Source organism: Halichoerus grypus, chromosome 3 (assembly GCF_964656455.1).
Source record: "Halichoerus grypus chromosome 3, mHalGry1.hap1.1, whole genome shotgun sequence".
NCBI classification, from domain to species: Eukaryota; Metazoa; Chordata; class Mammalia; order Carnivora; family Phocidae; genus Halichoerus; species Halichoerus grypus.
The window spans coordinates 40,621,841-40,649,738 of record NC_135714.1 but is presented as its reverse complement, the minus strand read 5'-3'; the positions used below and the strand labels follow the sequence as shown (position 1 = coordinate 40,649,738).

The 27,898-nt window shown below is 42.7% G+C and overlaps 1 protein-coding gene across 1 annotated transcript; it reads left to right on the top strand.

Moving 5' to 3' along the window:
• The first annotated feature begins 28 nt into the window (after positions 1 to 28).
• Positions 29 to 27,701, top strand: LRRC66 (leucine rich repeat containing 66). Its single transcript, XM_078068595.1, has 4 exons — positions 29 to 1,704; positions 13,518 to 13,687; positions 18,679 to 18,868; positions 20,905 to 27,701. Exons 1-4 carry the CDS (start codon positions 1,209 to 1,211, stop codon positions 23,106 to 23,108), a joined length of 3,060 nt encoding a protein of 1,019 aa, XP_077924721.1. The 5' UTR covers positions 29 to 1,208; the 3' UTR covers positions 23,109 to 27,701.
• Positions 27,702 to 27,898: the final 197 nt, after the last annotated feature.

Sequence of the window (27,898 nt, the reverse complement as noted above, 5' to 3'; positions counted from 1 at the left end):
ATATATATAAATTTTCCATATATATATATAAATTTTCCATATATATATATATCTGGAAATATATGAAATATATATATTTGGAAAACATAGCCCCTCTGGGCACTTACAGTCTTTTGGGGAGTTTACTATCCATTTTCTTTTAAAATTTTCTGTGTATACATTTAGCCATTGTAGATACTTATTTTAAAATTTTCATTTTCTTCTCAATCTTTGATGAAAAGGATACTTGATGTTTATCTTATTACATCTTCATGGTGCTGATGCAGAACATCCTTTTTATAACCCATTTTGTTTATGTTGTATTTCAACTTAAAGTCACAAAAAAATGTAAATTTAATTTTAAAAAATCAAGAGTCTCCTTTGTGAGTCGAACTTTCTCTTCATATCGTTCACAGTTTAGTGTAACTGGATGGGTTGTCACTCACATAATAAACCACATAGCTGATTACAGGTTGTAGATAAGCATAATAGACTTTGCTCAGTACTAAGGACCAGCAAGAAAACAGAGAAGTCTTTAATCTTGGTAGGTTTCCATCCAAAGCAGACTGCACAGTGAGTGTTCCTGGAATAACAGACACAGAGGTGAGGCCCAAGTGAATATGTATTCTCTGAAAAATCAAGGGAGTTGTTTCTTTAAAATGTGACATAAATGTAATTGTATACTATAGCTTTACCATTTTTTTAAAAGACTTTGAGAGAGAGAGAAAGAGAGCACGTGGGGTGGGGGGAGCAGAGGAAGAGGGAGAAGCAGACTCCCGGCTGGGATGGGGACCTAAGCCTAAGGCAGATACTTAACCAATTGAGCCACCCAGGCGCCCTATAGCTTTACCATTTTTTAGCTACATTTTAATGCCCCAAGTTCTAAGAAATCAAACATGCACTTAAATTGGCAATCAAGGCAAAATAATTTTCCTAAATCTTAAATTGAAAACTGTGGGGCGCCTGGGTGGCTCAGTCGGTTAAGCGTCTGCCTTCGGCTCAGGTCATGATCCCACGATTCTGGGATTGAGCCCCATGTCGGGCTCCCTGTTCGTGGGAAGCCTGCTTCTCCGTCTCCTCCCCCTCCCCTCATGCTCTCTCTTGCTATCTCTCTCTCTCTCTCAAATAAAATCTTTTAAAAAAAAAAGAAAATTGAATTTTCCGCTTATTTGCTGTTAATTTTCATATATGTTATTTTGAATAAGTCCATTTTCCTTTCTCTAGGCATTATGAAAAACCTACATTTCAGAGTCCTAACAATGCTAATAGGTCTTTATTTTACTGCAACAATGACAAACCCATCCAGAAAAAGCAGTCTTTTATTCAGTTCGGAGTGCCAATGGAATGGGTATCTTCTGACAAATTGTTCTTTTACCGGAAAGCATGATATCCATGTGGACAGACCCCAGCCAGCAGCCACAGTGGACACAAGGGCCAGTTTCCTTAGGGCTCTCTTACGGTCGCACATGAGAAAAGAAGACTGGAATACAAAACATCTGGACCTCAGTAACAATCGCATTCCGAACATCACCTTAAGCCCTCTTGCACACTTCCACGCTTTGGAAGTACTAAACCTCAGCAACAGTTCCCTCCGCTCCATCGCGTTGGATCTACGCAGTGCTAAGTCCTCATGGGGGAAACGCCACAGAAGCAGCTGGAGGCACGGGCTTCCGTTTCTAAAGTTGTTAATTCTTCAAAGAAACAAACTCACTGACATTCCCAAGGGTAAGTACAATTTTAAAAGACGGACTAGACCAAGAAACAAGGAGATGTTTTATTCCCGTAAGAATTCCATGCTTGTTTTCAGTTTTGAGGAAACCACTGAAAGTAAAGCAATTTTATCAGGACAAATAAATGAGTTTCTTAGTGGAATTTCAAGTTATAATATGTGGAATTCATAGCCAAAGCAATTTAATCTCCCATTACTATAACCTACATTAATGTAATATAGATTTGTCAAGAGACACAAGGAGGTATTTAAGTGCTAAATAATAATGCATGATTTCCAATTACCTACTTTGATTATCAGCTATTTGCTACTACATATAGAAAGCACTAAGAAATAACTAGTTCATGTACTTTGAGTGTGTAGCACAATTCAAATTATGTTGCCATATTTATAATATTTGTTTTCTTAGAATACATTTTGCATCTGCTTGTCTAGTTGTCCTCCAAATGTAGACTAGAAATATGCTAATGTATGATCAATATGTAAACTTTCTTATTATCAAATCAAAATCAGAATTCTTTTTTTTTTTAAGATTTTATTTATTTATTTGACAGAGAGACACAGCAAGAGAGGGAACACAAGCAGGGGGCGTGGGAGAGGGAGAAGCAGGCTTCCCACTGAGCAGGGAGCCCAGTGCGAGGCTCGATCCCAGGACCCTGGGATCATGATGGGAGCTGAAGGCAGACGCTTAACTGAGCCAACCCAGGTGCCCCAAAATCAGAATTCTTCATCCTGGTTTCTAATAGGATACTCCACATATTCCTGTTGTTTAATAAATTCTCATCTCTTCCGGCATTCAGTAATCTACATGTTGGAGCTCCTTAACTAATCACCAATATTTTATTTAGAAAATATTAAAATTAAGAAAATAGATTCTGCTAGGGCGCCTGGGTGGCTCAGTTGGTTAAGCGACTGCCTTCGGCTCAGGTCATGATCCTGGAGTCCCTGGATCGAGTCCCGCATCGGGCTCCCTGCTCGGCAGGGAGTCTGCTTCTCCCTCTGACCCTACCCCTCTCATGTGCTTGCTCTCTCATTCTCTCTCTCTCAAATAAATAAATAAATAAATCTTTAAAAAAAAAAAAAAAAAAAAAAATAGATTCTGCTAAAAAAGAAAATGTAAGGATATTGTCTTTTTTTTCTCCATCCCAAGTTATACATATTTAGTTTTTCTTATTTTCCATTCTTTCCTTTCATATTTTTATTGTTTTGCTTTTTCTCCAGCTTTTGGTCTTGTGTTAAGCATCATTTTGACAATAGCCTGCCAGGTGAAGGAATGACTATCCCGGTCATCAGATCAACAGAATTGTGTGAGAAGGGGAGGAGTCTTCTCTCCCTACGCTTTTCCATAAAAGCAATGTGCAGGATTTTCAGTGTAAAGTATAAACTAATTGCATTGTATTTTGTAATTTTTACTGTATTATTCTTATTTTTAAAAACCCGTTATTACTAAAAATTTAGTAATTAAAGAAAAATCTAAAGGAAAAAACATAAGTCCTTCATGTAATACAGTTGACCATGGTGCAGGTCTACTTATATATGGATTTCTTTTTATAAATACCATAGAGCACTGTAAATATATTTTCTCTTCCTTAAAATCCTTACGATTTTCTTTTCTTTTTTTTTAAAGATTTCATTTATTTGAGAGAGACACTGAGAGAGACACAGCGAGAGAGGGAACACAAGCAGGGGGAGTGGGAGAGGGAGAAGCAGGCTTCCCGCTGAGCAGGGAGCCCGATGCGGAGCTCGATCCCAGGACCCCGGGATCATGACCTGAGCCGAAGGCAGACGCTTAACGACTGAGCCACCCAGGCGCCCCAATCCTTACGATTTTCTTAATAACATCTTCTTTTCTCTAGTTCACTTTGTTGTAGGAATACAGTATATAATACATATAACATACAACATATTTGTTAATTGACTTTCTGTTACGGGTAAGGCTTCCAGTCAGCAGTAGGCTTTTAGTAGTTAAGTTTTGGGGGAGCTAAAGTTATATATAAATTTTTTACTGTGTGGGTGATCAGCACCCCTCAACCCTGTGTTGTTCAGGGATCAACTATATATATTCTTTAAGTCTATTCCTCATGCCTATGTACATATTTTTCTTTCAAATTGGATACTTTCCATAATATTTCATAATTTGTATTTTCATATCAGTGTATTTTGAACATCTTTATATAATTAAGCAATCTCATAAATAATATTTTAAATAGTTGAATAGCTTTTATATATACATATGTTATAACTGGGTTAATCAAACAACATTTAGACTATTGCCATTTTGTTTGCTATAACTCTTTGATGATCATCATTATAGCTACACATATCCATATGATATAACATATTTCTTAACTAGTATGGTAGATGTGAATTTCAACCCCTAAATTCAAATGTACTAGAGATATAACCTTCTGTTGTCTATAATTCAACATAATTTCTGATTCTGAGCCCCTGTTCTAGTAGGGTCAGTTGGGGATGGGGTGTAGAGATACTTATACTTAACATCAGTCTTCCATGAGCTTTCCTCTGCTTTTCCCCAAATTTGTACCACAGCTCTAGAATCTTACACCCTAACAAGTGTGTGTGTGTGCACATGTGTGCGTGTATGTGTGTGTGTGTGTGTGTGTGATGTCCCTTACCCCTGCCAGCCGGAGAACATTTCAGTTTTTTCAGTTTGGAGAAAATTCTTCCCATTTTTTTGTTTCTTCAAAACCCTGTTTAGATCTAGAAATTCCTTTCCTCTAAAGGTTTAGGCCTTCGGAAAACAAAAGCCAGAAAGACTTGTAGACTCCTCTGTTTTCTGCCTTGCATTGTGCCTCCCCTGGGATAATTAACACAGAGCCTACTTTCTGGTTGAATGGGGAGAAATGGAAAGAGAGACATAGAGATAAAAGATTAATATATCAAAGTATTATCCCACCACTTAACATATCTCCTTAAGGCAGATGAATTCCCAAGAGCTAATTGGAGGTCAGAGGGAATACAATTCCATTTAAGGATCAAACACCCCTATAAAATGCACATACAACCCCATCTTTCTTTTCCTAGTTGAACTTCTGCCTCCCCAACATATCAGGAAAAATGTTACACTTACAAAGGAGAAGAAAAAGTGAAATGAGCAAATCATGTATCTGAAATTCTATTAGAACTCTAGCAGATGAAACCAGAGAGAGATGAATGAAACCAATCGATGATGGAAGGCCAATGGAAGCCCTGAACCTAATTGGATATAATTCAGAGTTCTTTTATCCATAGCATTTTGTGATTTGAATTATTTTCCTCTAATCATCACATATTTCAGTTGAGCCCCCTGTAACATCCCTTTGCCATTCTATGATTTTAGGACTGTGGCTCAGTCACTCTGACTTTGAAATCCCATTTTGGAGGGAAAAAGCTGGTAAAGGGGAGGTGCTGCCTGGAGTACCATTCTATTTCTGACCTTCCCTTTGTTCTTTGATTCCTTTGTTCTAAGCCTGTTTAAAGGTAGCATCTGGGGGTGCCTGGCTGGCTCAGTGGGTAGAGTATGCCGCTCTTGATCTTGGGGTTGTGAGTTTGAGCCCCACACTGGGGGTAGAGTTTACTTAAAAACATTTTTTTAAAAAGGTAACATCTTGATAATGTAATATTTACTCATAGAATTGTGAGGATTAAAGGAAAAATGTATTTCAAGAACCTACTGTAACATGGCATTTGGCATAATAAATGGTAGCTATTAAAATATGTGAAAAGTACTTTGTATACTTGTAAAGTACTTTGCAAATATTAGTTATTTTTACTCTCTTGGCACAAATTGAGAATAGCAGTCTATTTAGAAACAAATTATAAATTTGGTTTTGTCTAAATCTCAAGTTATCTTTTAAAATGTTAAATAACTATTGCAGTAGATGGAACTCCTAGCCCACTATAATTCATGAGCAGAGAATCATTTGTGTCTACCTATTTATATAAGTGCTTGCACTCGTTTAAAATAATAATAAATCAGAGATTCTCACAAAGTAGCAATCAAGCAACTGGCCTTGTAACACGTGTACTTTTATAAACCATGTCCCACGTCTTCAAATGGTGACAGCTTCTAGAAGCAACTAAAAGTTGCTTTCACTCAGGAAAGCCCACCTTTGTAAGAGTGAAAGCTCACACTGACTAATCCAGAGTCAACTGATCCCATACCTTCAGAGTCAGCTCTGATGTCACCAATAACCTTCATGTTGAGAAAACACCCAGAGGAGGTGTCACCAATGCAATTTACAAAACAGTTAGCTAGCTATGAATTTAAGCTTACTGATGAGTCCACCTTTCTCCCAGATCTCTGGAGTACAGTGTTAATAACAGAAAAATCAGTTTTAAAATATTTAAAACAATGGGATCAATCTCCAGTTAAATTATTCCGCCTTCATCAAGCAATATTTTTGGAGTGCCCATAGAGTACCTGGAAAGGTATAAGGACCAACATCTCACTGGGATTCCAGTGAGGTTGACAGACCAGATTTGACAGGCTGACATTTAACACACTAATTTCTGGAACCCAAGAGATAAATGTGTTACAAATGAGATGAAATAATACCCGACTTTTGAAACTGGTGGAGGAAAAAAAGAAAAACAAAAAAAACAGTGTATGGTAAAAACAAAAATATGTTATATTCTTATTTATTTTTAGGGAATTATTTCCTCCTGATTGCTATTGGATTATGGAAATACCAATAACCTATGTTCTCAAAACCAGGTCAGGTTCTAAAATAACAACATGAATATATGTCAGTAAGCTAAGAGGGCAAGGTCTTTGGCTCACCTATATAAAATTGACCACATTGAGGGCTGACCTTATGAATAAAATATCTTGTCTAGGACCATTCCAGACTCTTCCAATTCTTAATACTCTTTGAACTTGAAGCTGTAACCCCTTGAATATCATTGTTTTGTGTCATCAGATTATCGCTTTTCGGAGAGCATTTAAGAAGTTCATAGTCCAAAGGAACATTCCTAGGCAATTTAGTGTCTGGGCGTACCCTCTATGGCCTTTCTTCTAATATACACTGAGACAATTTCTTGGAAATAATAAAACACCTCTGGCCACTTAAATGCAAAAGCTAATCAGATTCCTGCTTCCCATGGCTTATGTGATCATCAGAAAGCAGTTCAATAAATAATTCCTTCTCCACAAAAGTGCCTCTGTATTTTCCTCCCAATGTTCAACTCCCCTCTCTTGAAACATGGAATCTACCCTCTGATGTCCATGCCTCAGCCTGTGAATGCCCCTCCCAACTTCTTTTGTTCACCTGAGTACCCCCCTCAACATTGATTGACCATGCAAAATGTTTAAAAGAACTCATTTCCCCCATTGAGAAATGCAGCCAAGTACTGTGGAAGAGTTTACTCAAACCTCCCAACTCTCTCCTGGGAGACCCTAAACAAACAATGTCATTTATAGGACCCCACCAGTTCTCTTAATACAATTAAACCTTTATTCTCTAAAATTGGAAGTAGATGGAAATTTTTCATGTAGGAGTTGTAACTGAACTTAACAGTCTTAATTCCCATCTGCAGAAGTTTACCTTCCTCTTGGGGATCTTAGCTTGATATTATGAAGGGAGTCAAACAAGGGGGTATCCTTGTAACTCTCTGCCTTCAAAGTCCCTACCCCCCCCCCCCATGCTTAGGATGTTCTGGTCCCATCCTTCTTATTAACTCTTACACTCTTCTTCTATACTCTTATATTTCTTGTATTACTCTACCTGTTAATTGACCTTAAACAAGACACTTAACCTATAAAAACTTGCCTGTTTATTTTTAACTGAGGATGATGGTGTATACAGGGAGGATATGAAGGTTAGAGATGGTATTTGTAAAAACTTTATTTTTTTTTCTTTAAGATTTTATTTATTTGACAGAGAGAGCACAAGCAGAGGGAGAGAGAGGGAGAATCAGGCTCCCTGGTGAGAAAGGAGCCCGATGTGGGACTTGATCCTAGAACCCTGGGATCATGACCCGGGCCGAAGGCAGCCACTTAACCGACTGAGCCACCCAGGCATCCCGGTATTTGTAAAAACTTTAACACAGAGAGTGATGATACATGTGAAACATTTCTCACAGCATATGGTACATAACAGGTGCTCAAAAATGTCAGTTCCCCTCTAGTGCCTTTTGATCATCCTGAGTCTCTAATTCTGTTCCCCACCATCCCAGTCTTTGCTGTGATGGTCACTTCTGTGATTTGAGGTACAGTGGGTAACTGTAGGTGATTTCCATTCTCTTTCTGCAAAAGTTCAAAGTTCATATGAAGTTCAGAGTGCCCATCAACAATTCTGTTGTTACTGCTCAGACTTCTGTAAGTCGTACATTGTTGGGAGGTCCCTTCTCCTCTGTCTTCTGAGCACTCTTTGATCTGTCCTTTGACTCACTGAACCACACTGACCAATGAGACCATCACTACTATCAAGATAATGAACTATCTGCACCCCCAAAAGTTCCTCATGCCCCTTATAATTTATCTTTCCCACCCATCCTCTCCCTTCTGTCCAAGTAACCACTGATCTCCTTTCTGACACTATAGATTTGTTTGTATTTTCCATAATTTTATATTCATGCAATCATATGATATGTACTTTCATTTTTGGTATAGCTCCTTGCATTCAGCATAATTATTTTGAGATTCATCCATGGTGTTGTATGTATTAAAAGTTCATTCCTTTTCATTGCCAGAATTCATTGTATGGATATATGTTTACCTCTTAGTGGACATTTAGGCTGTCTTTTTTGGCTATTATAAAAAAAGCTGCTAGCTAAAGGGATGGAGAAAGATAAACCATTAAGGGCACCTGGGTGGTTCAGTAAGGGTCTGCCTTCAGCTCAGGTCATGATCCCAGGATCCTGGGATCAAGCCCCGCATCGGGCTCCCTGCTCAGTGAAGAGCCTGCTTCTCCCTCTCCCTCTGCTGCTCTCCCTGCTTGTGTTCTCTCTCTCCCTCTCTATCAAATAAATAAACGAAATCTTAAAAAAAAAAAAAAGATAAACCATTTAGATAAACACTAGTCAAAAGAAAAGTGGAGTGACTATATTAATTTCAGACAAAGGAGACTTTAGAACAAGGAAACTATCAGGGATAAATAAAGCACTATATAAAGGGGATAAAGGGACCAATTCTTAAAGAAGACCTAATAATTTTTTTTTTTTTTAAAGATTTTATTTATTTATTTGAGTGAGAGAAAATGAGAGATAGCACGAGAGGGAAGAGGGTCAGAGGGAGAAGCAGACTCCCTGCTGAGCAGGGAGCCCGACACGGGACTCGATCCCAGGACTCCAGGATCATGACCTGAGCCGAAGGCAGTTGCCCAACCAACTGAGCCACCCAGGCGCCAAGACCTAATAATTTTAAATGAGAATGCACCTAACAATAAAGTGTCAAAATACGTGAGGAAAAACTGACAACTGAAAAGAGAATTAGAAAAATCCACTATAGTTGGAAACTTCCAGCACTCCCCTGTCAATTGGTAGATTAAGCAGGCAGGTAATCAATAAAGATGTAGTTGACTTGAATATTACTATCAATCAACTTGATCTAATTGGTATGTATGGGATACTCCCTCCAACAACAGTAGAATACACATTTTTTTCAAGCTTACATGAAACATTTACCAAGACAGACCACATTCTGGGCCATAGAACACACCTTAACAAACTTGAGTAACAAACAGAAATCATGCAAAGTATGTTCTCAGATTACAATGGAATTAAACTGGAAATCAGCAACAGAAAGCAGCAAACCCCTCAAATCTCTGGAAATTAAACAACACATTTCTAGATAACACATGTGTCACAAAAGTCTCAAGAGGGATTTGAAAATATTTTAAGCTAAGTGAAAATGAAAATGCAGTTTATCAAAATTTGCAGGATGTGGCAAAAGCAGCAGTTAGAGGGAAATGTATAGCATTAAAAGCATCCACTGGAAGAGAAGTCTAAAATCAATAACATAAGTTTCCACCTTGGGAAATTAAAGAAGTAAGAGCAATGTATGCCTAAAGCAAGCAGAAGAAAAGAAATAATAGAAATTGCAGCAGTAATCAATGAAATTTAAAACAGGGAAAACAATAGATAAAATCAACAAAACCAAAACGTGTTTCTTTGGAAAAAAAAAAAATAAAACTGATAATCCTTTAGCCAAACTAACCAAGAAAAAAAATAAGAAGACACAAATTGCCAGTACCAGAGATGAAAGAGGGATCATCGCTACTGTTCCTATCAACATTAAAAGAATAATGAAACTAAGTCTTTGTGGTGATATATGCTTTCGTTTCTCTTGGGTAAAAAACCTAGGCAGAGAATGGCTGAGTTGTATGTCAAGTAGATGTTTAACTTTTGAAGAAATCGCCAGTGTTGTGTGCGGTGGGTGTTTTAAATTTTAAATTTTAAATTTTTAAATGTTTTAAATTTTAAATTCCCACCAGCATTATGTAAGAATTTCAGTTGTCCTACATCCTTACCCATACCAGATATGGGCCATCTTTTTAATTTTAGCCATACTAATAGATGTATAGTGGTATATCATTGTGGTTTTAATTTGGATTTCCCTAATGACTAATGATATTGAATTATCTTTCTGTGTGCTTATTTGCTATCTGTATGTCTCTGATGATGTATATAAATCTTTGGCCAATTTCTAATTTTTTTTAAATTATTGAGTTTTGAGTATTCTTTATATCTTCTGGATACAAGAGTTTTCACAGATATGTGACTTGTAAATATTTTCTCCCAGTCTGTGGCTTGAGTATTTTTTTATTTTAACAATGTCTTTCAAAGAGCAGAATTTTAAATTTTTGTGAAGTACAGTTCATCACTTTGTTAGTTTATAAATTGTGTTTTGGTGTCATATCTAAGAAATTTTTGCCCAATCCAAAGTCACAAAGATTTTTCTCCTATGTTTTCTTCTAGAAGTTTTATAACTTTACTTTTTTACATTTTATATTACAGGTTTATGATTTATTTATATTTAGGTTTAAATTTAGGTTTTACATTTAGGTTTATGGTAGTTTTAAAATAGTTTGAGTTAATTTTTTGTACATGGTATGAATAACTTATAGAAGTTTTAAAGATATGCAATTATTCCAACACCATTTGTAGAAAAGACTATTTTTTCCATCCTTTTACATGTATCCTACTCATGTTTCTATATTTAAAGTAGGTTTCTTGTAGGAATTATATCGTTGACTCGGATTTTTATCCAAACTTGGAATCTTTGCCTTTTATTTAGTGTTTTTAAATTATTATTTCTATCTATCATCTCGATATTTTTTCTCTTTGTTCCTTCTGTTCTTTGTTCCCCCTTTTATCTTTTTCTGCCTTTTTTTGCATTAATTGTGTATCTTTAAAATTAATCCTCTTTATCTCCTTTGTAGGCTTATTAGCCATAATTCTCTGCTGTTGTTTTGTTGTTTTAGTGGTTGCTTTGGGATTTCCAGTATACATCCTAACATCTTTATTTGGTGTTCTATTACTTGCCCATAACACACAAAACTTAGAACAATATTCTTCCACCTCTCTTCTCCTGGTGTTTGTGCTAGTTTTGTCATACACTTTACCTCTACATATATATTGTGAGTCCTACAATATATGTTTACTATTTTTGCCCTTTTTGTTTGTTTGTTTTGTATGAAATGTTCATGGTTAAACAATAATGGTTGAGAGATCTGAGTTTCAATCCCAGCTCCACAGCTCTACCTACTTTGACATGGGGCAAGTTCTTAACTTCACTGCACCTAGGTTTTGTCATTTACAAGATGGTAACAACACCCAGGGCTTTGTGAGGATTAAGAGGAAATGTTTGTGAAGTGCTTAGAGCATAAAGAGAGTATACAATTAAACAGGAGTTTTAAAATGATTTCTTCCCTCCATGGAACTCCAAGGGTCCGTGTTCCATTCAAATAAGCAGCAAGATATTACAGGAACTATGAGCTCACAGCCATATATAGCCAGGCAAGTGCCATGACGATGTTAAGGAAACCATAGCTTCTTTTATATTGTTGTCTTATGCTGCATTTTTTTCTCATAGACCCATATGTTTGCATAATAAAATGTATAGGAAAAAGTCTTCACTCCATGAAGAAACATGTTTTCTCTAGGGGTTATATTCAAAATATTTAACAACTGGCCTATAACCGGGGCTTTCCCGCTGGGTTCCTAGGGCCGTGCCCACAAGGGCCCAGCAATGGTTATTTACAAACCAATATGGAAATATTTCTTACTAGCCTATGCCAGCTGAATATCAGCCTTGGTTCTCTCCCATTTTTTTTTTTTAAACATGCAGCTTCTTGGCCTGTCCTTTGTTTTCCTGTTTTTGATAGAGGCATGAGTACAAAGAAATCATCTTCTTCTATAAGTGCCTGCCCCAGCTAAAGCAGGCAGCCCTCATTCAGCTCTCACAAAGCATTATCTTGTGCCAGTTGGTACTTTAATTTTTCAAGAGAAGCTAGAAATGCGAATTTTTGTGCTGAATCTTTATTGTTAGGTCAATAATTTTTAAATCTCTGTGTGTGTCAAACACTGTCACCTCTGGCTTATTGGATACATATTATATTCCAGGCATTGTAAGAGTTAACAAAAATATGAACTCCTCCCCGAAGGGACTAATCATCTGATGGAGAGGCTGACAGGCAAACAACAGTTAATTTTATAGTAGGATGGTGGGGGGATAACGGTTTGTATAACTAGTACTTTTTCTTGTGTGTATGTCTTATCACTCACTCAGACACAAGGATGCTATGCTCTATTTGTCCTCAGCACTAAGTGCCTGGCTCATAATGTTTTGATTGAGTTGTCCTAATGATCTCTTATTTAATCTGTGCAGCTGATGTGAACATAAGATAACATTGAGGTACAGCTATTTACCTTAAGTCATCATCTCTGCATAATCAGTCTGATAATGAGAATCTTGCAGACAGTAGACAAGGAATAAACCCTTCTGGAATTGAACCAAACTGATCTGCTAAGTAGTAGTTGGTTAAAGACACAAACTACATGTGGGGGGCGCCTGGGTGGCTCAGTCGGTTAAGCATCTACCTTCAGCTCAGGTCATGATCCCAGGGTCCTGGGATCAAGCCTCACTTCGGGCTCCCTGCTCAGCGGGAGTCGTCTTCTCCCTCTGACCCTCCCCTCTGCTCGTGCTTTCTCTCTCTTTTGCTTGCTCTCTCTCAAATAAATAAAATCTTTTAAAAAAGAGAGAGACACAAGCTATATGTGAGAATAGAGCGGAAGGGAAATGTGAAGATGCAGGGCATCCTTATGAGACTCACATGGGAAATCAGATTTGGAAGTGTGCTATGACTGGCGCCTCCTTCCCAGCCTCTGTGTTCTGTGCCAAATGGGCCTCTGGTTACTCTCTGGAATCAAGCGAATTACAAAGCCGGAGACCAAAACCCAATTAGATTCTTTTTGTCAGAAAACAAAACCTCGCTACAACTTACTACCTCTGAAAAATAAGCGAATGCCTAGAAATGTTGCAGGATCAACAAGAACTCTGGAGTGTTACTACTACTGATCGCTCCGTTCAGCTCCCTCTCGGCCTTTTTCCTCTGCTGGTTCAGAACATGGGTATCTGTTTGCATGTGGCTCTTTTTTTCCCAAGAACGTCGGAATCCCACTCTAGGCTGCTCTGCAACAGAACCTTTTCCTTCCTGCGCGGTGCGTCGTGCGCAGATCCCCGTAGCCTCCGTCGTTCAGCGGGTCCTCCACGGACAGCCCGGCAGGGTGTCACCACTGTTTGACCGTGGTAACCAACAGTAAATACCACCCGTGTGTACTTTAACGTGCTTCTCCATTTTAACAGGACTGTGGAAACTGAAGTCGTTACAGAGTCTGGATCTGTCCTTCAACGGGATAGCGCAGATCGGTTTGTCTGATCTTCGGCACTGCCTGCGGCTGGAAAACCTCTACTTAAAGAGCAACAAGATATTCAGGATTCATCCAGAAGCCTTCAGGGACCTCAAGAAGTTACAGGTTATAAAGTGACTTTAGAGTATTTCAAATACGCAGACATCTGGGCCATTGCATTACAAGAATATTTCTATGGAAGAGTTTCTCCACACCCAGGAGTAGGGGCTATTAGTCAAAAACTCTATTTTAAGGCTCTGCTAAAATTGCTGAAGTCTCTCTCTTGCCTCAGAACTCAAACACCTCAGTAATGGACATGAATGTTACTCGAACATAATACTGAGCCGCAAGAATTGGCACACTATTTTTCTAAATCAAATTAAACCCAACTCCAAGTTTCCACTTACCAGTTGGCAGGAAATTCAATCTGGGTTATAATTGAGGCTCCCGCCCTGAGCTGCAAGGTGGGTCACAGGTCCCTGGGGTCTTGTGCGATCTGGAGCACTTGAGGAGGCTCCTCTGAGCCACCCCGGGGCCCGGGACGATATGGGGCTCTGAAGGCCTGCGACACTGGTGCTTCCAAACCCAAACAGGGCCCTAAATAATAAAAGTGATCATAATAACAGCCCATACTTGTAGAGTACTTACCACGTACCATATACTGCTCTGAACAAACATCGGACCCATCTCGGACCCCTGTCTCTCAGGCGCCTTGCAGTTAATCTCACTAATGCTGACAGCTATGAAGGGAAGGAACCCCCCACCCCCCCACCCCCCACCTCTGCCCCGGGCCAAAGCCCTGCTCTGGGCTTGGCCGCTTCAGCCCCTGCCCCGAGCACTTTCCTCCACCCTCCCCACTCTTCTCTGGGAGATAATTTACAGTCTCCCCACAGTGCTCCTTTAGAAAGGCCAGGGGCCTTCCAGTGGGACATCTAGCGAGGTCTTAGGGAAAGACTCAGTCCCCCATATCCTCCATCACAGACCCTCACTCTTTAGACAGGCCCGCATCATTCGGTAGAAACCAACTGCGAGCCACATACGCAATTTTAGACGCTCTAGTAACTAGATTCAAAGTAAAAAAAAGCAGGTGAATTTTGTTTAGTAATGTATTTTTTAACCCAGTATACCCAAATATTATCTTTTACCCATGTAACCAATATACAAATTATTAATGAGATATTTTACGTTGTTTTTCATGCTAAGACTTCAAACCCACATCCCAATGGGACGAGTCACATTTCAATGCTCAAAAGCCACGTTGTGGCTAAGGGCCGTCATATTAGACAGCATCGACATAGACAGCTGATTTTTCCCAGGTTTAAGAAAAGCGTTCTTCAAGTATAGGTGGGAGATGAATTTCCAACTGCCACCTGTCAGCCAGGGCCCCCAAGTCCCTCCTCTATCGAAGGGAGGGAAGTGAGGCAGTGGAAAGGTGGGTGGGCTCTGGGCTCAGCGGCCTGGGTTGGCTTTGCCACTCTGCGGCCACACGATCTTGGTCAAGTCACCATGTCTCTCTGTGCCTCAGTTTTCTCATCTGAAAAATAGAGGTAACTTCATTCCTTTCTCATAGAAGGTTGTGAGAATTAAATGTTTTAATGCATATTAAGTGCTTCGAATAGTACTTGGAATATAGCAAGGTCTTTATAAATGTAAACTGCATGTAGAAATCCTAAAGTGGCCACAATATCCCACTCTCTGAACATACAAATCTGATTGTGCCACTTCTTGTTAAAAATCCTTCTGAGCTTTCCCAACAAGGGCCTGGCCCCTGCCCACCTCTCCAGCCTCATGGCAAACCACTCTCCCTTGCTCACTGTACTCCATTTCTGTCTTCACACCAAGGCTGAGGGATCCCATGCTGATCCTTTGCCTGGGAAAACTAACTCTTCTGAATCTTTCCAATGTCACTTCCTCAAGCAAGCCTTCCTGGGGCCTCCAGATTGAATTCATTGCCCTTTTATATACACTTACAATGTGCTATGATTTTTCCTCATTGCATTTATCACAACTGAAATTATTTAGCTTTAGGTATGGTTAATTGTTAATGCCTGTACCCCCCTAATCTCTTCGAGGACATACATCATAATCTATTTTGTTTTCTAGTGCTTAGCATATGTCTAATTCATAACACATATTTAAAAACACTTGCTGAACAAAGGAATGAATAAATGGATGATGACCGTGAATAGGTATATCACAAATAACTATTAATTTAGCAGTCTAAAACTACACACATATTATCTCATGATTTGGGGGTCAGGAAGCCAGGCAAGGCCCTGGGTCCTTTGCTAAGGGTATTTTAAGAGGCTGCAGTCAAGGTGTTGGCCAGGGTTGGAGACTCCCCTGAAGGCCCAGCTGCCAAGCCCACGTGGTTGTTGACAAGACTCAGGTCCTTGTGGGCTGTGGGACTGAGGGCTCAGTTCTTTACTGGTTCCTTACTGGCTGTCAGCCTCAGTCCTGAGCCACGTGGGCTTCTCCATAGGGCAGTTCACAGCATGGCGGCTTGCTTTAGAGCCTGAAGGAGAGCCTGCTAGCAAGAAAAACATTACAAGCTAATATAATGTCATCAGGGGAGTGACATCACATTGCTTTTGCCATATTCGATTGCTTAGAACCAAGTCACAGGCCCTGCCTGTGCTGCAGGGCAGGAGATTCCTCAAGGGTGTGAATACCAGAAGGCAGGACCATTGGGGAGCATCTTTGCTGCAGTAATTATCAGAGCAGATGAGAAAGTCTGCTTAACTTGGCAGTGCTCCCCAGCTCCCCACAAATGAGTTGCTGGGTTGCCTGGGAACCTCATTTAGTATACTGTATACTGATCATAGGTGTATTTGTGTGGTGATTGCCCTATGTCTGGTGTTATTTCCTGTGCATTTTTACTGTGCTTCGTAGGTGTTCTGTAGCTCACAGGTAAGACATGCTACAGGCAAACTAGAAGTGTTTATAGCACAAAACATTTAGCCCCAAGAATGTTTTAAATCATCTGTAATTCTCGCTTCACCTGAACTGCCCAGAATCATACAATTTCTCCTTCTCCATTATCCCTTCTACATGTTTGTCAATAACTCTAAAAACTGGTTTTGGAACTTGACGGAACTATTTGGTACCAGAAAGCTGAATATCAAAATAGATGTTGGTTTTTTTCTTTTTCGGGAGATGCATTTAGTACTTGCACTATGCTACGTGTCTTCCCATGTGGGAATCTTCAGAAGCCAGATGGAGTTTTCAAACCATAAATTCATCCTCACGTTTAGATGGAACGAAGTAAGTTTCACTGGCATTTCAGATTAGCATTTCTTTTCTTAATCTTTCCCATTCTTCTTAGATGCAGTGACTTGTGTAGCAACATTAGTTGCCTCTTCCAATCTTTCTGTAGTGTACACCCCTTTCAAATGATGGTGGATGGCTTTTTCTTTAGGCAAATTAGACTGTTCTGCTTTCATCTTTCCTTGGAAATTATTCCTCCTGAATCATTTTATTAGTTGTCTGTCCTTGCTCCAGTTTTGTTTTCAGTTCCATGATTTGTAATATAATAAGATGCTGGGATGAAGAAAATGCAGATGTGCACTAAAAGGAAAATAACTACCCGAAGCACATCGGAGTATTCCACTCTGTTGCTGAGGAGGGGTACATAAGAAAGCTACTCATCACAGGCAAGGCCTGGCCAAGCGAAGTGGTTCTTTCTACCCCGAGCCCCCAAGTCTCCTCCTTCTTGTTTTCGGCAACCTTCCTTTGGGAGTCAAGACTACTTGGTTACTCAACACTGGAAAGGTCACCGTCACTACCTAAGTTCAGGGAGAATTCTGATTCTACACGTAGTGGTCGTGGTCATGGTGCTGTTTGATTGTTTGAATCAGTTCTTCTTAGGAATTTATATAACCCAAGATGCCAATGCTGTTTTTTCCCTGATGTTTATAAAACCATTGACCTGGATAACATTCATCCGCTCTGGCTTTCATTCATGGTCCAATTTTCTTTTCCTTTTTTTTTACCCCCTTCCAGCAAGGCTTACATTTTTTTTTTTTTTTATGATTTTCTGTTCTTCTAACTACCAACCCGCCCCTCCCTAAGCCCCACGACCCCCCACCCCCTGACGCCTCCTGCTGCACGCCTCCTCCACCCAGCCCTTTCCTCCCGTGCAGTGGGAGCCCAGGCTCCAAGAAAGCGTGTTCCAGAGTGGAAGTCACACAGCTGTGGAGCTAGATCAGATCTCAACTCTGCCACTCCATTCATTCATTCCTTTCTCCATTATTTACTGAGGACCCGCTGTGTACCAGGCCCTGGTACTAGGGGCTTTGTGGTATGTACTGTGTGACCTAGCCCAGCTTCCTCCTCTGTGAAAAGGGGGAGGGGAAGGTTGAAGCACCCAGTAGAATGCCTGGTACATAGCAGCACTCTGCAAATGGTAGCAAGAGCTACACCCAACTGCCTTCCCTGCTGAATCATGTCACAGCCATATCCAACTTCTGCAGATCCTGCTCTATGTTTCTAGAGCCACTGAAGCCTTTTTGGTCCCCAGGTTCCTCTTCATTTCTGATTAGACTAGAAAAATTAGTCATCTTGTATATACCAGGTGGCCATGGATGCAGGGAAATGTACTACCACCCTCGAGATAATTGTTGATGCAAAAGATCTCTCTTTGCTACTTCTGGTCAACCACAATTCTTCTGTGTTCTATGTTCTCATGGCCCGGTGTCTTTGGTCACTTTCAAGATCACAGTGCTTCCAGAAATTCTAGACCTGGTATCTAATTCTAGACCTTGATAACCACCGGGAGTCTTGGTTTTGTCTAACAGTACAAATTGCAACTCATAGGAAAGAAGGGAGGGGAAAGGACCGGGCATCTAATGTAGGCACCATACTTAAAGCTTTCACATACATCTGACCCTTACAACAACCCTAGGAGGGAGCCTCCTAAAAAGTGAACAGTTTGCTGAGGCTCACAGAGTTGTTAGGGGGCAGAGCAGAAATTTAAACCCACTATTCTCTAACTCTCAAATCAGGGCTAAATTTGTATTGCCTCCCTAGCAATGTAAACAATACCTGTAACTAGTATTTATTTTGTCTCTAAATGTCTTGATTCACAGACTGCCCTAAACTTGTTTCTTCTCAAACAGGTGGTAGACCTCAGCAACAATGTTCTGACCACCATCCTACCCATGATGGTCATTGCTCTGGAACTTCCCCATCTGGAGGTGGACTTGGCTGATAACCAATGGCAGTGTGACTATAGTGTGGCAGCCTTCCAAAAGGTCATTTCTGAATCCTGGAGGAAAACATGGAATGTCATCTGCAGTAAGTCTGTAGGTAAGTCAGTGGCATCTCCTCTCTGAAGTGGTTCCAGCTGAACTGAGAAAAGCCCATGGAAAATTTAGTCTCATTGGAAACCATGACAGTCCCCTTGAAAGCAAGAGTGTTGATTAGGGATTAAGTCAGCCGCGGGCTGTGTCACAGAAGAATCACTGGTACCTGTTTCCCTCACTTCATGGATGATTTTCTTCACATGGTCAAAGAAATCTAGTTCAAATTGCTCAGAAACAATTGGATTTGGTCAAAAACAGTAATTTCACAGGGAGAGAAAAGCCCCAAAATGTCACATTTTTATCCCAATTCTTTTTTTTTTTTTTTTTTTAAGATTTTTACTTATTTGAGAGAGTGTGTGAGCAAGGGCATGCACAGGAGCAGGGGGAGGGCAGACGGAGGGGAACAAGCAGACTCCCTGCGGAGCCCAGAGCCTGAGGTGGGGGTGGGGCTTGAGCAGATTCCCAGGACCCCAAGATCACAACTTGAGCTGATCCCAGGACCCCAAGATCATGACCTGAGCTCAATCAAACGCTTAACCAGCAGAGCCACCCAGGCGCCCCAATCCCAATTCTTAACAAATAACTAATCAAAGAAAGAACTTTTAAAACGCAAAACATGATTATTTAAAGCATTTGCCTCTGAAAATAACACCATATGTTAACTATGTTGGAATTAAAATAAAATAAAATGCTTGCTAACCCTATGAAAGTATAATCCTGTTATATATATTATATATATGTGTGTGTGTGTTTTGTGTGTGTGTATATATGTGTTTATGTATATATATACACACACACAAAACACATATATTTCAAAAGTATACTTTGATTTGTTCCCTGACATTCTCCCAAAATGCTAGACTATGTTACCAGAGTTGAACATTCTGGAAAACTTTTTTTGCCATTAACTATCTTGGCTAAATCTCAAACTCCTAACTGGGTATGGGGGCGGGGGTGGGGGGTGGGGGGAGGTAAGGTTTTTTGTAATAAGTCCTGGACTCTGTTCTGTTCATGACTGCCACTAAAGTAGAAAATGGCCATGCTTACTAGGTTTAGAAGAAATCTATGAATTTTATTTTATTTATTTTTTTTAAAGATTTTATTTATTTATTTGACAGAGAGAGACACAGCGAGAGAAGGAACACAAGCAGGGGGAGTGGGGGAGGGAGAAGCAGGCTTCCCGCTGAGCAGGGAGCCCGATGCGGGGCTCGATGCGGGGCTCGATCCCAGGACCCTGGGACCATGCCCTGAGCCGAAGGCAGACGCTTAACAACTGAGCCACCCAGGCACCCCAAAATCTATGAATTTTAAAGATTTATTTATTTATTCGAGAGAGGGAGAAAGCGAGTGGGCGGAGGGGCAGAAGGGGAGAATCTTCCAGCAGACTCCCCACTGAGTGTGGAGCCCCACTGGGGGCTTGATTTCCCCACCCATGAAATCACGACCTGAGCCGAAACCAAGAGTCGGATGCTCACCGCCTGAGCCACCCAGGCACCCGGATCACAGAGAAGTCTTAATGTCAGCCACTCTGTTTCATTCCTCTGTAGAAACCACAACTGGCATTCTGGGTATGGAAGGCAGAATGGCAGGAGCCAGTAAGAAACCTGAATGTTTCTGTTTGCCAGCCCTGGGGCACAGTGAGAAATTGATACCCTGCACATAGGTAGAGCCAAGGGAGGTTGTGCAGGCGGCTGATGGAATGTTCTCCAAAATGGGCAGTAGGTAGAGGAGTCAGAGGAAGGAGAAGCGGTGTAGCTGTCCCCGTCTGTCTTCGTTCCTCGCATGAGCAGCAATCAGGCAAGAAGCCTAAGAAACGGACAGCCTCCCGGGCCTCTAAGTAGCAGGCCAAAGCCTGACGGCCAGGTGTAAAAGCGCACGTGGCCGGAGACGTACTGTTGGTTACAACCAATTGATCAGTCAGTAAAGCTGCGTACCGTCATGCCATGCACACCTGAGACAGCCAGGTAAGGACTGAGGAGGACCCACAGAGCCTTACTTCCGTGTCCACTCACTGTGTGTTTCCCCCCACCCCGCTTCCAGGGAACGAGGAGGCAGACCAGTGGACCCTCCAAAGCAGAATTTCCAGGGAGACCCACCTTCCTCACGGTCCTGCGAAGCCTGTGAAAAGCCTCCCGCCAGGCCAAGCCCAGAGTCCCCAGGCAGGCTGGTTTGAGCGCCCTGGCACCGCGCGGAGGAAGGGCCCCGCGGGCGCCCCAGCCAGCGAGAGGCCGCGCCGGCTGCCCCGAGGGGCCAGGAGCCCCAGGGATGTGCCCACGGCTGGCAGACAGGGAGACACTTCCCAGGACCTCGCCCTGGCCGTCTGCCTGGCCGTGTTCATCACGTTCTTCGTGGCTTTCTGCCTGGGGGCTGTCGCCAGGCCCTTCATTGACAGACTGTGGCACCAGAGATGCGCACACAAGAGGCCCAGCTCGGACAACGGGGACAACGCGGACAACGCGTACTCAAACACGGGCTTCTGCGACGACACTGAAGCTGCAGGGAACGCCCAGCACCTGAGGACAGATGGGCCCCTCCAAGAGCCCGCCAGCCCCCGCGCTGCTGTCATCCTCGACGGACCTCTAGGAGAGGGCGGGAGGGAGCCTGGCAGGCGGCAGAGCGGGGGGCCGTGCGGGGACGGCAGAGGGCCAGGAGGTGGGAAGGAGTACATATTTCTGAGTGACAGCGCAGCCCATTCCGTTCTCCAAGGACAGCCGAATGCTGGTCATAACCAACGAATTCCAGCAGGGCAGGATCACATCCACAGGAAAGATGCTCTCGGGGAAGTAAATTCTGCAACTCTGGCCCAGGAAGGTTCTCCCAGCGTGCATTCAGCAGGCGCCCCTGTGCGAGCTGGCAGATTGCAGACTGTCTCTGGCTCAATTCACAGTGACTCGGGTGAGTTAAACGCACCCCTCTCGGGAGAAATGGCAGCTTCTCTCTCTAAAATGCAAACACATACGAAAGCCCAGGGGGCTGGAGAGAATGAGCGGTTACCTTCAGAGTTTTCCAAGGAAATGCAAGTGGGCACTTACCTGAATTTGCTGGACACACGGCAGCAAAGGCTCCAGGGGGCCAGTGCTGAGGAAGGGCTTCCCGCCTCCCACGGTGCGGTCCCACTCAGTGACATGGAACCAGGGCAGAAACATGCTCCTCCTGACCCTCAGTACCCATTGGACAGCAGCTACGATTCTGATTCTGATGAAGGGTCTTTATTTACTCTAAGTTCAACAAGTTCAGAGGATGCAAGAAATGTGACTGAAGAAGAGGCACATGGTGAGAAGAGCCACAGAGCCAGTGAGCCCCTGGAGGACGAGAACTCGGGGGTGAGGAAGGACAATGTTACATCATCAGAGGATCCTGAGGACAATATCCCCTGCCAGAAGATTCTGGAGAAGTGTGAGAATCAGGAGGACTGTTTTGAAAACCCTCTCATTTCTGGTCCAGACTCAGGTTTGTGTGAGACTCATCTGGAAGATGCCTCTAACACCGACACATCTGAGGGTCCACTGACCGTGCCTGGATCACTGGGCAGTAACAGTCCCTCCGGGGATGAGACCCCAGGCACGGTCATCTGCGATTATGCCGCAGCTCTCCGATCTGAGGCCATAGAATGGCATTACTTACTTAGAGACTTAGAATTTTTAAATGTAGATGTTGTACCACAAACACCACCATGGTCTGCTGAAGTTCCCTCAGATCCTGACGAGAGCGACTGTCGTGAAAGAGACTCAGACATTTATAAATATGAACCTTGCCTTCAGGAAATAAACACAGCTCAAAATGATGTTCCTCTCAAGATCACTGCCGGTGAAAACTTAGGAGCCTCACAACAAAATTCGGAAGGGGGCAACATGAATCCCCACCTGACGGACACTGATGCGAATGAGGGGTTGGCATGCACTCTTGAGGACTCGGATTCCAGAAAGGTTAGAAGCCGCACACAATTGTTACAATCCTGTAGTGATGAACCGGCTCTTCAGTGTGGAAGAGGAGAGGGGGGTTATGCTGAAAGCTGTTCCAGGAGCCAGGTGCCATTATTACAAGAGCTCCCAAGTGAAACCAGTTTACCAGGAACGCAGGAGCCCTTCAATGGCAGAGATTGGGGTAAATACTCAGAAGAGAACCTGTTGCAGTTAGAAAATACTCAAATGCAGACCCAGGGCCACCTATTGGGGGCTGGCTTGCTGTATGAGGACCTGCTCTACTACGATGTGGAACTTGAAAAGCAAAGGGAATTCAAGTAACATTTTGAGTTCAGACTGAAGCCCTTAGAACCGCTGAACAGATTTTTTTAAAACAAATTCCACACAAAGAACAGCACAGCTTTCTGGACGGTGATCGTGAAACTACAAAGTTAGGGGGATTCAGAGCAACTCTAAATATTTGTTCGTAAGTGATGTTAAAAGAGGGACCATTTTGTAGACCGAACTGTAAATTAGAAATCAGTCTTCAAGAAGAGAAGTGGTATTGTTTGTAAAAAGGAAAAGCCACCATGCCATTATCTCAATTAGCCCTTCCTTGGTGGGACTCTCCAATCCGGGCTGTCAGGAGCTGTGTTCTTCTGTGTATCCTCCTGTTTTTCTGGCATTTTCTCCTTTTCCTTCCTGACACCCCTCGTCCACCTCTGCTTGCCCTCTCAGAGAACATTCCTCAAAGAGCTGTTCCCGGTCTTTCTGAGGTACCGCTCTCCCTGGGCCCCGCCGCTTCACCATCAGCCCCATACAGACCTCACCTGCATCCCGGCCTCCCTCCCAAGCTCCAGACTCACACTCTCAACCCCAATGACCCAAATCCACATAGATCATCCCGGGACCTAAAATTCATCATTTTCCTTCACAAATGTGATCTTTCTTGATCAACAGTATCATGACATCCACCCAGGAAAGCCAACTGAAATTGCTATCTTATCTCCGACTCTTTCTCTTGTAGTTCCTGTATCTGAGTAACCTCTAAGCTCTATGCTGTGGAAGTTCGCATATGTCTATACAAGGAGACATTTCAGTGTGGCAATCTGGATGGGGCTAGGCAGTTCATGTCAAACCAGTGTTTGCACAGAAAGCACCCTGCTTTGGCTCAGAGTGTATATTTAGGATGGATTAAGATGGGAGGGGATTGAATTTGGGGAAAGGAACTAACCATCCCCCAGTCCACCTGTTGGCATCACCACTAGTCTCATAGGATCTAGCTCCTCAGTGGCTCTTAACTTTGTCATCTCTACTCTCAACCCCCAAATAAGGCACATCCTTATCTAGCTCCTAGGTTATTTTAAGGCCTCTTTGTAACCTTTAGTACTTCTCCTTGCCCCCACTCACCCCCCCCCAAAAGTCTTATGTTCTCTTCATCTCTCCACTAATCAAAAACCTTCGATGCAGGTGGCTGGCTGGCTCAGTGGGTAGAGCATGCAACTCTTGATCTCAGGGCTGTCAGTTCAAGCCCTACGTTAGGTGTAGAGATTACTAAAAAGACAAAAAAATAAGCAAACAAACAAAAACCCAGAAAAATTTCATGCTCCCCATTGCCTATATAAAGACCAAATTCCATAATCTAGACACATCCTACCTTTCCAACTGTATCTCATGACATTATCACTTCTCCACACATGCTGCATTCTGGTTTATATCATTTAGACCAATCATTTATTCATTTATTTTAGCAAACTTTTGAGACCTTCACTGGTCCCTGATCAGTTTCTCCCCTGTTGTTCACAATTGCAATTTTGAAATTTCCTTGCCCTTGAACTTTCACTGAGAAAATTTAGGCTGTCAGGAAGAAACCCCCTCATTTCCCTACCCCACAGCAGTACACATTTACTGTCCACATCTACACTCACTCCTTGGCTCTGAGCTAAGAAGTCAGCATTCTGTGGTCAAGGTTAATCCCTCCGGTCAGCTCCTGCTGCAGTCCTGGGCATGGATCCATTCATGTTTCCCATTCCTTCACTTCCAAGCTTTCTCTGTCTAGTAGCTCCTTCCTGCTGGCTAAAAGCGTGCCCAAGTCCCTTCAACATTAAAATAAAAGGAAGAGGGGCACCTGGGTGGCTCAGGTGGTTAAGCATCCGACTCTTGATTTCAGCTCAGGTCGTGATCTCAGGGTCCTGGGATGGAGCCCCGCATCAGGCTCCACACTCAGCACAGAGTCTGCTTGTCCCTCTCCCTCTGCCCCTCCCCCAACTCATGCTCTCTGTCTCTCTCTAAAATAAATAAATAAAATCTTTTTAAAAATTTTTTAAAAATCAAAGGAAGAAAACACCACCCTGCAGCTCCCTCAAAATACCACCTTCTTCTCTTTAAATAGCTAGGCTCCTCAAAGGAATGGTCAGTGCCTCTCCATTGACTCCTCGGTGCACTGCCATCAGGCTCCAGCCCATCATCCCCTTAGCCTGTGCCAGTTGAGGCCACAACACCCTCCAGTTGCTACATAGCATGGACTCCTCAGCCTTCATCAAACAAGGTCTCACAGCATTTGACGCTGGAGACCACCCCCACCTTGAAACTCATTCTGTGGCTTTGTGCTAGAACTCTGTAAAGGTGAGGATCCCAACAGGATGCAGATGGCAAGAAACAGGAATGACTGGACAGAGGTTAATGAAGAAACTGTTTGAAAAGCTCTAGATGGAATTAAGGTGAACCAGGAAAGGAAGATGAGGGACCTAAGGACTTAGCAACAGGAGGACCACCTTTCCCACCCTTAGGTCTGCAGAGACGAAAGAACCTCAGCTACGCATGCACAACAGGAGTGTGGACTTGGGTAGAGGAACAGAGCCACTAACAATCCAGAATCCAACAGGAGGAATCACCCAGCTTCTCTCTCTCTTCTGGCCCTCCCTTCTCTGTCAGTGCCTTCCAGCTGCTGACCTCTAGAAGCCAGAGAGCGAGAGAGCCAGTAGATGCAGTCCACAGGGGTCACAAAGCAGGATGAAGAAGGGAAGAACGCAGAGTAGGAGGGGCAGATGGAGAATATCCAGCATACACTTTCTTCTGATTCTTCTACCTCTCTGGTCATTCTTCTTTGGGCTCCTTTCTACCTCTTCTTTCTATGCTCACCTATTGAATAGCTATGTTTCCCAGGGTGTGGTCTTGGAAACTCTGGTCTTCTCACTCAGTTCACGTTCCCAGGGTGAGCTCTCAATTCCACCACCTCCTAATTGCGGATATGTTTCATTTCTGTAACTCCAGCTTTGAAGTCTTGCTGGAACTTTACGCTCGCATCCAGCTGCCCATGGGACGTTTCTGTAGGCACTTCCAACCAAGCGTGTCCACAATGAAGCTCCTTGGCTCCTCCTAATCCTCCACCACGTCTTATCTTTGTGCTCCATTTCACTATCCACCCAGTTGCTCCATCCAGAAACCCTAGAGTCATTCTTTTGTCTTCCTCCTCCCTTCTTTCCAATCTAATTCACTGGTCATTAAGAACAGCCGTTTCTGGGGCACCTGGGTGGCTCAGTTGGTTACGCATCTGCCTTCGGCTCAGGTCATGATCCCAGGGTCCTGGGATTGAGCCCCACATTGGGCTTCCTGCTCATCGGGAAGCCTGCTTCTCCCTCTCCCTCTGCTGCTCCCCCTGCTTGTGCTCTCTAACTCACTCTCGCTCTCAAATAAATAAAATGGTTTAAAATTTTAATTAAAAAAGAACAGCCATTTCTAGCCCTTTATCTACCAAATCTATTCCCTCCTCTCTGTCCACACTGTTACAGCTTTTGCTCTCACCTTGACCCTCCCACTGGATCTAGGATAACAGCACACAGCTACATGGTCTCTTTACCTCCAGTCCCGTATGCTGTTGCTATTTCCCATGCTACCGCCAGGGGAGGGTTTCTAAAATGCAAATATGATCATGAGGCTCCTCTGATTAAAGTCCATCCATAGGCTTCTGGGTTTTCTACAGCCCCGCGAAACTCCCTGTCTCCACGCCTTTGCCCCTGTCACATCTGCCCTCAACGTTCTTTCCAACCCCACCCAACAACTCCACCCAAATAAGCCCTCCTCTGACTCAGTAGCCTCTGCTCTGTTCTCAGGTTCATGGTCACTTCCTCAGGAAAGCCTTTTAGGATCCTCAGATTAAGTTAGATGTTTCCATTACAAACCCTCATGACACAAGCATTGTCCTTCACCCACAAGAGCTTATCACAAGTAAAATTAAGTAGTATGTGTGTGATTATTGATTTAATGTCTGTCTGCCCTTTTTATACTATAACCTCCACGAGGACAACAACAACAAAATGTGTCTTATCTCCCCAAGGCCTGTCATTTAGTATGTTTTCAATACATCAATTTATTAAATAAAGGAATGAAAAATTCTTGAGTATAACGTACAAGGATGTCCATGAATCTGGCCCTGCTTTCTGGGCAGCTCAGCTCTCCACCCCATATTTATTTCATTGTGCCTTACCTCCTTCCTGACCTCCAAAGTCACAAGGGGACCGGACGATGTCACCCCACCACCCCTTAGTCTGCACTGCTCCCACTTTCTGGGTTGTACCTACGACCTTTCCACTAAGCCCTGCCTCACCTGCCTGGCAAATACCTACTCTGCTTCCAAGATACAGTGTAAGGATCACTTCCTCTGTGAGTCTCTCAGCTCATTCCGCCCAAGCAGAGTGGACCACTTCCTTCTTCCCCGGGCCCCTACTGCGCCCCTGTGAATTGTGGAAGAAACAAGGCTTCGCATGGCGTGAGTGAGATCTTCTAGCGGATCTTCTGTTGGCCAACTTGCAACGGTTGGGTGAAATTCAGTTCTGACTTAGAGTCTATGAAGCAGAAAATCATCTCAGGGTGGGCGGTTATTTTATGAAGTGAAAAATTACTTTCTATTCTGGCAAATACACAGTTTTGACTATTTTTGTTTGTTTTTCTTCATGCTTCAAAAAAAAAAAGGGGGGGCCTCTGGTAATGTGGCATAAACACCACAGGCATTGCAGGTAAGTAGCTCCATTTCTGAGCAAGCGCTTGTAAAAATAAATTTTTACAACCCCTCTCAATGTGCCTGCTGTAAACGTGACTGACACTGCCCGGTGTGCGTGAGATCTGAGGCCTGT